General features: G+C 45.7%; 1 protein-coding gene across 2 annotated transcripts in view; it reads right to left on the reverse strand.

The window, feature by feature from the left end:
• Positions 1-5,736: 5,736 nt before the first annotated feature.
• LOC112236203 (TLE family member 5) overlaps positions 5,737-14,324 on the reverse strand; it is a 44,985-nt gene continuing 36,397 nt past the window's right edge. Inside the window, exons 4-7 of one of the 2 annotated variants that reach the window (XM_024404816.2) lie at positions 12,151-12,195; positions 10,673-10,735; positions 10,260-10,334; positions 5,737-9,165 (exon numbers count right to left, since the gene is read on the reverse strand). In XM_024404816.2, the coding sequence (XP_024260584.1) occupies positions 8,938-9,165; positions 10,260-10,334; positions 10,673-10,735; positions 12,151-12,195 (411 nt within the window). In that variant the 3' untranslated portion in view covers positions 5,737-8,937. The remainder of the gene's footprint in view (positions 9,166-10,259; positions 10,335-10,672; positions 10,736-12,150; positions 12,196-14,324) is intronic. The other variant, XM_024404877.2, reaches the window with a different exon arrangement.

Here is a 14,324-nt window from a genome sequence, read left to right on the forward strand (position 1 = left end):
GAGCCTCTAATGGCTTCTACACATGCAGCCGTGACAGGACATTATACACTACCTGTACTCATTAGACACTGGCTACTGCTGCTGCTTCACTCTGTGGATCACACTGTGGATAGACTGGTGATGTAGTGTGTGCTTCTATCCTTACCTGTCTTCACCTTCATGTAACCTGGAATAGAGAGCTGACCTTTAATCCAATCACATACTAATCAGCAAATATCTCAAAAGAGTGAGGATGGAGGCATTTCACAGTTTTGGAACATGGCCATAGCTTTCAGTCCTTCTTGGATGAAATTGTTCCCTCCTCCTCTGAAGGAGATAATCCAATTAACATGCAGTTCAAATTTGTCTTTGGGTGAAAAGCATAATTTCTGCAAGATCATTTATGACATGTATCATTTTCTCCCAGATTTACAGGCTAGCCAGTTTATTCAGGATGTGAAGCACACTAGCACTCAGTGTAATAATGAGCTGATCGACAGTAGGAAAGAGAGCTATGAGAGATCCAGAGAAGGTAGCGTGTACATTTACATTTTTTATTTTAACCTTTATTTAATTAGGCAAGTCAGTTAAGAACAAATTCTTATTTACAATGACGGCCTACTCTGGCCAAACCCCGACGACGCTGGGCCAATTGTGCGCCACCATATGGGACTCCCAATCACAGTCAGATGTGATACAGCCTGGATTTGAACCAGGTACTATAGTGATGCCTCTTGCACTGAGAGGCAGTGTCTTAGACTGCTCCGCCACTCGGGAGCCCTCAAAAAGAGTGAGAGAATGTGTGTGTGTGTGCATGTACAGTATGTACACTGGCTTTCTAATCACACCCTAGCAGAACCACAGAGGGTTTCGTTGGGAAACGCCAGTCAGCAGACAGAAAGTCACAGGCCCCAGTCTGAGAGAGCAGGAAGAACCACACTGGCAGTGCAACGAGACCACAGTATGACCACACCACAACCACACGCCACTCGCCCAAAGACCACAGCTTAGGGGCAGGCCAGTGCCAGAGCACGGCCCTCTGGGAGTGGAGACTGGAGAGGGAGGGCAAACTGGGTCAACAGTACCATCATACAGTGCTAAGACTCACAGGGCTGATTGACTGACTGACTGAAAGAGGGAGATCCAACTGGAGAAGATGTTACTTTAGCTTGTCTGTGTTTACAACAGTAATAACCCTATCATAACCCTATCATCATTATCATCATCATGTCATTGACACTCACACTGTTGCTTACTGTCTGGGACAAGGGAACATTAGCAAAAAGAAAGGAGTTAATAAGAGGAGAGACCGTGTGACAGAAAGATATAGTGAAGAAAGGCACTATTGTACATGTAGCTGGAGGTGCTTTCCTACTTCAGAGTCGTGATGGATGGAGGTTGTAAAGGGATGAATAAGAGATGAGGATCAGGATGAAAGGGCTTTCCAGAAACAGCAGCCTTAGTCACACAGCTGGGCTGAGACCCCTGAGCCTACCAGGCCACACCACACCACAGCCAGCCTCACTGATCAACACAGACACACACACAAAGTAACAAACACACACAGTCATATGCAGTCACACAAACACACACCTCCCAAGAATCCAGATTCCAGCTCCAGCCTAACCCTATACCCAGCCCCAGTTGACATGAGAGTCAGAGGGAGGGAGGGAGGGAGGAAGAGAGGAGGACGGCCAGCCAGCCAGAGAGGTGGGGGTGAGGCAGGGAGGAAGAGAGGAGGACCGCCAGCCAGTCAGAGAGGTAGGGGTGAGAAGGGAGGGAGGGAGGGAGGGAGGGAGACTGCCAGCCAGCCAGAGCGGTGGGGGGTGAGGCAGGGAGGAAGAGAGGGGGACTGCCAGAGCCAGCCAGTCAGAGAGGTAGGGGTGAGAAGGACTGCCAGCCAGCCAGTCAGAGAGGTAGGGGTGAGGAGGGAGGGAGGAAGAGAGGACTGCTAGCCAGCCAGCCAGCCAGAGAGTTGGGGGTGAGGAGAGAGGGAGGAGGACTGCCAGCCAGCCAGTCAGAGAGGTGGGGTGAGGAGGGAGGGATAGAGGACTGCTAGTCAGCCAGCCAGTCAGAGAGGTGGGGGTGAGGCAGGGAGGAAGAGAGGGGGACTGCCAGCCAGCCAGTCAGAGAGGTAGGGGTGAGAAGGACTGCCAGCCAGCCAGTCAGAGAGGTAGGGGTGAGGAGGGAGGGAGGAAGAGAGGACTGCTAGCCAGCCAGCCAGAGAGTTGGGGGTGAGGAGAGAGGGAGGAGGACTGCCAGCCAGCCAGTCAGAGAGGTGGGGTGAGGAGGGAGGGATAGAGGACTGCTAGTCAGCCAGCCAGTCAGAGAGGTGGGGTGAGGAGGGAGGGAGGAAGAGAGGACTGCTAGCCAGCCAGAGAGTTGGGGGTGAGGAGGGAGGAGGACAGGACTGCTAGCCAGCCAGCCAGAGAGTTGGGGGTGAGGAGGGAGGGAGGAGGACTGCCAGCCAGCCAGTCAGTCAGAGAGTTGGGGGTGAGGAGGCAAGCTGCTAATAGAGCTAGGAGGAGGAGTGCACACGGAATGAATTTGGCTTTGAGCAAGGGGGAGTCTACAACACAGTGTAGGTGGTGTGTGTGTTTGTGAATGTGAGTCAGTGTGTGTGTGTGTGTTTTGCCCCAAGGTTGTGTGTGTGTGTGACTGCGCATGACTGTAATGTGTGTGGGTGTCTATGAGAGCCAGAGAGTAGGTGGTGGAGAGGAGGGGTGTGTGCAAGGATGGGGCCAGGTGGAACTCTAGCCAGCTCTGTATGTTGTAGCTGTGGTGTCACTGGGATGGGAAGTGACAGGCAGGAAGCCCCACAGCCAGCTGGGTAACAGCTCACTCCCACACTGGGGAGGGCTTTACACTGAACACCAAAAGTACTGCCTCTCCTCTCATTCACTCTTTCTCTCACTAGCACTGGAGAGAGGGGGAGGATGATTCATAGAGAGAGAGGGGAAGAGAGAACGATAGAGCGTGGAAGAGTGTCAGGATAGATTGGGAGGTAGGGTGAGACAGGGAAATGAGAGGAAGATGTTGAGCAAGAACAGAGATAAAGAGAACAGATAGAAGGTGAGGGAATTATAGGAGGACATGAGACGGGGGAGATAGAGCGGGAAGGACAGTGAAGGAGAGAATGGATAGGCAGTGAAGAAAAAGGGGGGGGGGTGTTGTTTGTATTTCACATGACTCCATTAAACTTTTAGTAGTCCTCATTTCTCCAGTTAGGTTTCCTGTTACTAGATCACCAAAACAGCTACCGCAAATCCCACAGCCGACCAATGATGAGACACATTTTCCACCCTCTCTCTCTCTCTCTCTCTCTCTCACACACAAACACAGAATAGAGAGGCAGTGAGAAGAGGAAACAGTGCCTTCAGGAAGCATTTTGACTTTGACTTATTCCACATTTCGTTGTTACGCGCTGAATTGTCAACATGGACTCCTCCAGCCGGGTCGTGTCAACATGGACTCCTCCAGCCGGGTCGTGTCAACATGGACTCCTCCAGCCGGGTCGTGTCAACATGGACTCCTCCAGCCGGGTCGTGTCAACATGGACTCCTCCAGCCGGGTCGTGTCAACATGGACTCCTCCAGCTGGGTCGTGTCAACATGGACTCCTCCAGCTGGGTCGTGTCAACATGGACTCCTCCAGCTGGGATGAGCCATACTATACACTCCACTCACACAGAGACTGAAGACAGACACAGAGAGAAAACAGATGAGAAAAAAATAAGATTGACAGGGAGGACACAAGGGTTGAATTGGGACTGTGTGTGTGTGTGTGTGTGTGTGTGTGTGTGTGTGTGTGTGTGTGTGTGTGTGTGTGTGTGTAAAAGAAAGACATGTGAAATAAATGAAGATTAAGATAAATAGGCCTTTGCAGAGAAAAAAGACCGCCACAGATGTAAGAGACAGAACAAAAGAGAGGGAGAGTGACAGAGGGAGAGTGACAGGGGGAGGCAGTGAGGGAATGACAGGAGGAGAGATAGACAGAGGGATGGAGGGGGGGGGGATGAGAAGCAGACAGATTGACAGCTTCCGTTCCCTGGGACACATGAATAAACCAGCACAGCATATATCGCCTTGGAGAGAGAGGGATGACAGAGAGAGAGAGGGATGAGAGAGAGTGAGGAGAGAAAGGAGGAGATGAAGAGAGAGCGTCTCCATAATCAAGCCATCAAGGAGAGCAGGAGCGAGGGAGTGATGGGGGAAGCAGCGATGGCTCTGAATGAGTCAATCATGATTAATCAAAACGCTTCTTGCTCTCCATTCAGGCGCTCCCCTTTATCTCCTCTCCTCTGCTCAGTACATGCACATGGTTACTCGACAACATCACAATATGGTCTTCTGGGCATTTCCATCAAATCAAATGTTATTGGTCACATACACATATTTAGCAGATGTATTGCGGGTAGTGAAATACTTGTGTTCCTGGCTCCAATGGTGCAGTAGTATCTAACAGTACACACATCTAAAAAGACACTGCATGATGTGTTAGTGTTGCTAATATAGCCATGGAAGTGAAATCCAGAAGATTTTCTCAGCCTTTACGTACGATGTGCTGTGTCGCAGAGGAAAAAAAAACCTTCCCACCACATCAGTGCTTCTCAGAGGAGTCCTGTATCCTGACACAGAAAATAGGGCACTTTCATATTTATTTAAGTACTGGGCTCAGATCCAGAGAAGTCCTTGGGGAGATACAGAGCGGGCAGGAGAGGAGGAAGCGGGTTGGAGCCACAGTAGCTCTGAGGTTTCACCAGCACTGCCTCCGAGCACACAAACACACACAGCCAAGGGCACAGTCATTCAACACTCACACTGCCAAGGGCACACTGTCATTCAACACGCACAGCAGAAATAACCAATATGGATAGGGTGTGTGTAACCGCGTATCCCTATCTGTGTGTGTGTGTAATAAAAATAGCCGTGAATGCAATGACAAGTTGTGCGATTAACAGATAGATGGGATATCTACATGAGGGTTGTGCGTTTGACAGATAGATGGATATCTACATGAGGGTTGTGCGTTTGACAGATAGATGGATATCTACATGAGGGTTGTGCGTTTGACAGATAGATGGATATCTACATGAGGGTTGTGCGTTTGACAGATAGATGGATATCTACATGAGGGTTGTGCGTTTGACAGATAGATGGATATCTACATGAGGGTTGTGCGTTTGACAGATAGATGGATATCTACATGAGGGTTGTGCGTTTGACAGATAGATGGATATCTACATGAGGGTTGTGCGTTTGACAGATAGATGGATATCTACATGAGGGTTGTGCGTTTTGACAGATAGATGGGATATCTACATGAGGGTTGTGGAGCGGTACCAACTGAGGTATGTCCCAATGTCTTCAATGTTACAATAATAAAACAGAACATCTGGTGGTGAGAAGCTAAACCTCAAATCAGGAACGCCATGGAACAGACATACCTCTACTACTCCATGCATCTGCAACAGATGCACATGGAGGGACACCTCAGCAATTATCCAGCACAGTGTAGAAATGACACAGGATGTTTTTAAATCAACACTTCCGCCGTGTGGAGTGACAATGAACTACAGGGACCTCAATGCTCCACAGGCATTCACAGACTACTAGGCTAGTATTAGTCATCAAAAGGTCATCCTTCATTTAGTAGTAACACTGAGAAATGTATAGTAACATTACACCATTGACGCTTTAGCTCCACTGCATTGCCTCTGGGACAAGATGCACAAGAACAAAACAGGAAAGACAACAATTGATTTGATTGACTTTATTTGTAAAGGCACCAAAAGTACTTCCTTACTGCAGAACATTTCATTTATTTATAGTAAATGTTTGTTATTTTTATATTTCACCATTTCTTTAAATGAAGCTATAATTACATGACACAAATTGTTTGTTTTTTTGGGGGCCAAAGTATGAACTTCAGTTTTTTTTCATTATACACAAAATATGTATTCAAATGGCCTATACAAAGCTCAAAATGCTTACAATGCTTCACGCTACGGGGCAACGGGTAAAGGGCAAACAGTGGGTCAGGGGTTAAAGAGGGACAGGTATAGGTCAAAGTACTGCACTTCCTCTAGTGTCACATCAGTACTGTACGACAGCGCACAGGAATCATCCAGGACAGACACAGAAGATGCAGCCATATACCTGTGGTGTCCAATCAAAAACGCATATTTTGACCAATTGGCAAAACAATGTTACTCATCTAAGAAAACCAATGGTCCAAACCTCATATCTCTACCATAATCCATTCAAAAGTTATTGGAGTGTGTACCCTTGTAGGATGGCCAGAATTAGGGTGACAATCAAAGGAAGCCAGAGAAAAAAACAGGGTCAAAAATCTGGAAAATTGCATTGTGTCAGCTAGGCTGGATTCTGTGCAAGAATTAAGGCTACTGGTTACCTGACAGGCTCACTTTCCCATTGAACTCATCTTCCTTCTCGAAGCCGCAGGACATAAATTAGAGGTAATATGGATATCGATTTGAGACATGACGTAGTACTTTCTTATTTTAGTATACGGTTTTCATATTAATTCAAAAATGTCTATTCCTTTTTGAAGATTCCTCACAAAAACAAGTGTATCTCCAAAATGTCAACAGAGCAATGAGCGTATTTTCAAAGCCTTTTACATTTAATTCAGCTCATGCCAATTTAGCATCATGCGACCAGTGGAAACTTTGAAGACGACCACAAAATGTCAAATCCTCAAAAGTTGTTATGCGAAACCTGCACAGCTATCTGTCAACAGAACTCAGTGCTTATTATCGGATGTATTCGTTTATGAAACCCGACTTTTGGGATATAATGGGAATGATATGTTAGAGACCCAATTGATCGATTCACAACAGGAGGAACCTTATTTGTCTTGGCAAAATGTATTTTATAACATAAGTGAAATTATCACCATAGCGCGTTTTCACCCACACATAAAGCTTTAGAAGTATAACTGTACACATAAACTGGCCCTCCACTACTAAACAAATACATCGTTAATTTAGCGGAATCTTTAAAAGCTTTTTAACTCTCATTCTATTTCATAGCGATAATATTCAAACAAGTGTATTGATCACAGAAAATGTGGACCAAACTTTAAAACATTTCGTGGCTAATAGAAAGGAATACAGTTCCAAGAGACATGCGTTTGTGTGCATCTACCCACACGCATTGCATATCACTACTGTTTACGTCGATAAGAGTAAGTTGTGCTGTTCACAAGCAGTAGTAGACTTAAAACAAAAGCCACATGTCAATCCCAGGCTCACCACTAACTGACCAAAGTTCAAATCTATATTACAGGGGTTAATGAATGCATTCACATACGGCTATGAAATCAGTTATCTAAGACATTTACACAGATCTCTACACCCTCACAGTGTAACCCACCATCAAACAGAGAGGATGTCTATTAATATAAGGGGAATACAAAAAAACATACAATACATCACACGCTGTATAACAGGCTGGGATCAAAGCAATGGTCAGACAATAACACCAATCCCTTCCCAATCGTACAGTAAAAGCAGCAGTCAGCTTCACATCTTCTATACCATTCAACCTTTAGTTCTAGCCTACAGCGGCACTTACAGGTCGAGCTAATAATCGCACACTTTCTCCAACAGGCTGAGAGAAACATGTTGGGGTTTGTAGAAAATATATATATATATTTTTTTGAAATGTAAATGCACACCAAAATAATGGCGATTTGTGCTTCATCTACTCAGATGACTGATCAAAAACGTTCATTTAAAACTATTCATTGGCCATGGACAATGCATCCACATTTGTGAGTGCTGTATTTGTATTCTATACGAGAGCTAAATCATGCATCATTTCTTCTTACAGAGACTCATCTTTTGAGTGACAAGATAGTGGGCGCAGTGGACATTTTGTTCTATGCCGCTGCCTAACATGAGACCGAGATGTCAACCTGTTTCCTAGAATAGACCAGAGATCCCTGTTCAAAAGAGGTGACTCAGTGCTGCTTTCTAAAAGACTTACTGCTTTCTAGTGTTGAAGAGGCAACGTGCACTCTCCTACTGCATCACCCCCAGGGAGAGAAAATATCTGAAGGTGTTTTCTATCTCGCACAATGTTAATCATCGCTGCGATCTGTACATTCAGACTGTTATGATAGTATTGATAGCATGCCTTTCATGGAAGCCATCTAAAGTAGCTCAGTGGGTTAGACAGGGCTCTCTGGGGACTGGAGTCACCAAGTTACACGCTTCACCAAGAAGACTAACATCTTTCAACGACTCTCCTTAACCTGGGGAGGAATCAGAACCTGAAAATCAAAGCGAGGCCAACAAATTTTCAGAACATTTTCTCACTGATATCAATGCAGGATTTTGACGCTAGGATTCAGACATTAACAGACAGTTTTTGCTGTTACCTGTCTAAAAGTTGGTTTATGAAAACCGTATTGTGAGAGTTACCCCACATCAACCAACTGAATCAAGTTGACACAACAGAGGCTAGAGATATGGGTGACGCGAGCCTGTCTGTTGGATCTCTTCTGGTTTGTTATTCCACTTATACTATGTGACATTCAGGCTCCCAGATGGGCCTTGGTAAATAAGAGAGGAAGGAGACGCTCAGCCAGGGTGGTGTAAAAACACAGATCCATTTACCACTGGGCCATAAAGGGAGCAGAATGAGGGAAAAACAAATGAGCAAAAAGACAAGTCAAGCTCAAATCACAAAAATAAAATACAAAATAAAAAGATATATACATGAAAGAAATGATAGTAAAAAAATCTATACTGTACACAAATTGAAGCAGTTGGAATGACGGCAAATGCATCAGATAGGCCGTAGAAGTCGGAGGACTAAAGGGGGAGATGGGGTAGAGGAGAGGGACTGGCATGGATAGATAGCAGATATACAGGACCACAGCCCTCTGACGCAGCGGTAGTTAATATGCGGTAGAGGGCGGGAGGGAGCTCTAGTCGGACTTGTCCCCGTCCTCCTCGCGGTGGCTGTCAGCTCCCTCGCGAGAAGCCTTCTCCTCCTTTGCCAGCTGGGCCTGCGAGGCCAGGATGGAGGAGAGGGAGAAGAGGCCTGAAGAGGAGGTGACGGCCGGCAGGGTTGACTGACTCAGGCCCAGAGGCATAGGGGTCATGGGCAGGGCCAGACCCTGGAGCTGGGACAGCTGGTGAGCCTGGAGCTGCTGCTGTGGACAACACACACACAGCTCAAACACAGAGGAGACACAGAGATGTGTACATATGGCTCTCACACGTGCGCACACACATATATTGGCAGCCCTGCACTTTTCTTAAAAGAACTACCTATTTCTTTGAAAATAAGTTACATTTGAAAACAACTTTTGGTCTCCAAACGTTATTGGATTTTCAACATCGCAGAACCATACATTATATTGTAAACTTAAGTTGACAATTTGAAATGTAAAAAATTAAGACAAATGGCATGGATAAACATATTGGCACCCTGGAGCTAGTATTTCACTGCACAGCCTTTGGCCAAGATAACTCCCAACAAATGCTTATTGTAGCCACCAATGAGCTTGCTGCAACTTAGCCCACTTTTCTACAGAAAACTTCTCCAACTGCTGTTTCTAGCTCTTGCCATAGGTTATGAATGTGTGGTTCAGATCTGGACTCTTCACTGGCTACTCTAGAACAGTAGCGCTTCTTCTTGAACCATTCCAGGGTGCTTTTGATGTGTTTTTGGGGTCGTTGTCCTGCTGGATGACCAACAACCTTTAACGTCACAGTTTATAAACTTTTTTTTTTTGACACCCAGTTTAAAAACAACAACATTGGACTCCATATAACATTGATAATTGACTGATTTCACAAGGTCCTGCACACATTTAGGACCAGGGGCAGCAAAGCAACCCCACAATAGTATCAAAGCTCCCTCATGTTTGATTGTAGGGAGAGTGTTTTGAATGCTTCATTTGGTCATTGGTGCCAATCATTTTGTCAATGCCATTAGTTTTTATTTGATGAATTAAAATGTTAAATTTAAGTTTACAAAAAAACACACACACAAAAAAAAAAAGTGTACAAACTGTGCACATCCATTCCACAAAATGTACGACTGGGCCTTGACAAATTCCAGACAAATACCTTTATCATCATCATCATCATCATCATCATCAATATCATCATCAAGTAAAGCACCAAACATAAAGCTCCATTAAAACCCAGAGCATCAGATGCATCATCATAATGATGGATTGATAGCTAGATAGTGATGAGTGTCAGACCCATAGAGGACATCCTGGAGGGAGCAGCCTACCCGGATGATGGAGTTCATCTCTGGAGGGGTGACCTGCTTGGCCCTCTCAATGGCTCCCAGGACCTGCTGCTGGTGCTGGGACACACACACATGCAGGGGGGTTAGATGGCTCAATACTACCAACACTGACCCTGTGCTCCTCACCCATTCAATTATTAAGTCACTAACACAAGGCTGGGCTTTGATAGAGAATCAATGATCCACTCCCATGTTGTACTGGGTCATCTCGTCATGGACACAAATTAGCATATCTTATCTGGATCACAGCAAAGCGCTCTGGCCCCTTTCATTACAGGGCTCGCAATGATGAATGGAGACACATATGGGGGAGAGGAGTCAAATAAGAATGATCTCATTCCAGGCTGAAGGGCACCACTTGGGGTTAGGGGTCAGGGGTTAGAGGGTGTTCTTACCTCCTGGGACAGATAGGGGAGGACTTGGGCACAGATCCCGTTCAATCTCTTCACAATCTCAGCCTGAGGAGATAAAACACATAAGCCCTTAGCTTCATTTAACACCGCCTCAGTCTCACATCAACATACAACCCACCCTCCCAAAGAGCACTTCACAAGCACACATATATATTACTTTACGTTCCAGCAGTAATTATCATAACAAACTCCAACATGCAAAGCAGTGTTAATTGTGTTACTTTCTAATTCAGTGTGATATCTGAGAAGACACTCATTTACTACACACCGCCATTCCAGACAAAACACCACACTTATCACTCCATCATCATGCACACTGACATCTCGCTCTCCTCTTAAAATGCATTTTGTGCCTCTTTCTATATGTGAGGAAGAATATGATGCACACACACGAAAGTAAGAGGAAATGCCGAAAGTTCTGTCAGGTGGGAGAACAATTCATTCAAGCTAACCAGAGAGGGGGTCTTGCAACTGGCAGGGATGGGAATATTTTTTTTAAGTGGAGGGAGACAAAGAAGAAACAATAACCCCTTTTCAATATATCCCCAGTACAAGCTGACTAAACTGTCTGGAGCTCCTCAGCTGGAGAGAAGAGAAAGCTTGGGGAGGAGAAAGAGAGAACGAAAGAAAAAAGGGAGGAAGAATGAAAGAAAGAAAATGAGAAAGAAAGAGAAAAATTAAAAAGACAAAGATAGAAATGGAGAAATATAAAAATTGAGAAGATAGTGACAGAGAAAGAGCAGGCGTGAATTCTCCTCGACATTCAGTTCTACACATCCCCTTCAATTTCAACCCTCTAATGCTGCCGCAGTTCATCTGCACCTAGTCACACACACATGCACACACACGCGCTAACATAATTGGGGATCCACACACAAGCGCGCGAACACACAGCCCCCCGATTGACTAAATATTTCATCCCCGCCACATAAAGGAGTAGGGGTGATGAATTGTACTCATGAGGCAGAGCAGGGGGGCTGTGTGTGTATGAGCTTGTATGTTCTCGAGCGTGTGTGTGTGTGACTAGATTTTTCACTGCGTGTTCTTTGCTGCCGGTGTGGCTGTCAGGGAGGAGCCGTCAATCTTTTAGCGTGCCAGACAAGGTCACAGATAAGGCCGGGTCCACAGAGGCCCATCGCTCTCCCCCAGTAGCCGGCCCATAAATTACCACCCCCACCTCCCAACAAAACCCCCCGATCTATAGGCACCGGATTAGCCCCTTAGACAGCAGTATGCTACTCTTCACTGTCCATGTAGTAATATACAGAGACTAGAGCTTTACCCTGCGCAGTACTGTACTGCTCCTTCCTTTAGAACAATCCCTCTGAATAGGGATGTTTTCTCAGCGATTGCCAGAGAGAGATGTTTCACTGTCTGTCTACAGGGGGCTTGAGAACCGATTCCCATCTCCGACAGCACTGCTGAAGAAGGGTTTCCTATTAACATAGACAGAGACTTACCTGCTTGTGCATTTCGATGTTCAGCCCATAGGACATCTCATAGTACTGTAAAGCAGAAGGAAGATGAGGAGTTGTTATACAGTATAATAACAGAAAGAGGGAAACTCCATTATCTCCTGTAAAGTGTAGACAGATTGTCTAGCTATATGCATTTCCTTCTGACCCATAGAGCCATCTACAGGAGCCATCTCCTGGTTCTCATGCATCATGTCATTACTGTTACACCAGGTAAAACCCTTCACACCCACACCCACCCATCCCGTTGTCCTCCTGTGTTGCTGTGAGACGGAAAAGGGATGGTGTGTGTGTGTGTGTGTGTGTGTGTGAGAGAGTGTTCGGTGTTAATGAGCAGGCCAGTGGCTCAGCATTAGCCCTGTTAAATCACCAGCTCTGTCTGTGAGGGCACAGGCTCCAGTGTTCAAAAACACGCACGCGCGCAACAGGGAGTACAGCCTGTCCAGCCGAAACTGCACGTCCCTAAAGCAATTATGGTGCTGGGGAAATTGAGGTGCTGGCGATAGCAGCCGGCGAAGCAGGGGAACCCGATAGGCAATTAAGGGAGGGTGGACCAGGCTGGGGCTACACACACACTGATCCGCTGATGGATACGAGTGCAGCGCTGCACAGATTAGATGAGATTAAGCCAGTCAACGGATCAATTAGAGACAGAATCAGACAGCTACACGGGCCTTGCCAGAGACAATGAGATTACCTAGAGGTGGAGAGTATGTGTTGGGGGGAAGAGAAGAGAGAGAGGATGACAACACCAGAGACAAAAGGACCACAGATGAGACTAGTGGAGAAATCATAAGAGGAAGGAGAGAGACAGAAAGACTGAGAACAATGACATGGAAAAAAGAGAGAGATGGGCACAGGGCTAGAGAGGAAAGGGGTGGGAGAGTATAGACAGGAGACAAAGGTAAAAGAGCGAGATGGTATTTTCAATATTGCTGTATGTTGTAGTTGCTAGACTAAAATGGTGCCAAATTCAATGACCTGTTCAATGTCCTAGAACAAAAGGTGAAAATATGTTTTGTTGCCACATTGTTGCAGTGTTAAACATCCTGCTGCCTGTAGAGGTGGTGGTAGGTGGTATGAATGCGGTTTCCCCTATATTCATTTAGCAGCGGCGCCCCAAAGATACACCGAACAAAAATTAAAAACAGTTCATATAAAGAAATCAGTAAATTTAAATGAAATAGGCCCTAAACATTTCACATGGCTAGGAATATAGATATGCATCTGTATTTGGCTCATGCAGCGTGACACATCTCCTTCACATTGAGTTGATAAGACTGTTGATTGTGGCCTGTGGAATGTTGTCCCACTCCTCTTCAATGGCTGTGTGAAGTTGCTGGATATTGGCGGAAACACTGTCGTACGTGTCGATCCAGAGCATCCCAAACATGCTCAATGGGTGACATATCTGGTGAGTATGCAGGTCATGGAAGAACTGGGACATTTTCAGCTTCCTGGACTTGTGTACAGATCCTTGCAAGAGGGCCGTGCATTATCGTGCTAAAACATGAGGTGATGGCAGCGGATGAATGGCACGACTATTGTCCTCAGTTACTCGTCACAGTAACTGTGCATTCAAATTGCCATCGATAAAATGCAAGTGTGTTCATTGTCCTTAGCTTATGCCTTCCCATAACATAAACCCACCACCACCATGGGGCACTCTGTTCACAACGTTGACATCAGCAAACCGCTTGTCCACATGATGACATACACACCGTCTGCCATCAGCCCAGTACAGTTGAAACCGGGATTCATCCATGAAGAGCACACTTTTCCAGCAGTCTGCAGTCAGGTCAAGACTCTGGTGAGGACGACAAGCACGCAGATGAGCTTCCCTGAGACGAAAAACAAACAAAACAATTTGCAGAGGGATGCACCTGATTGGCAATGATGTTCAGATATCCTGTGGCTAGGGCTGGGCGATATGGCCAAAATCTCATATCCCGATATCGGTCATTTCATATCCCGATAACGATACATAACACGATATACACATTTTCTGTAAATTCAATGAATAAATAATTTATATAAAACGACCACATGTAAAGGCCTATTTCTTATTACATTTTGAATTATTCTCAACAAATAAAAGGTATTTGCATTTGGTACCTTGGGTCGAGTATTAGCACCAACTCACGAAACGCCCGTTTCTC

The sequence above is a fragment of the Oncorhynchus tshawytscha genome, linkage group LG01, assembly GCF_018296145.1.
Source record: "Oncorhynchus tshawytscha isolate Ot180627B linkage group LG01, Otsh_v2.0, whole genome shotgun sequence".
In the NCBI taxonomy this organism is placed as follows: Eukaryota; Metazoa; Chordata; class Actinopteri; order Salmoniformes; family Salmonidae; genus Oncorhynchus; species Oncorhynchus tshawytscha.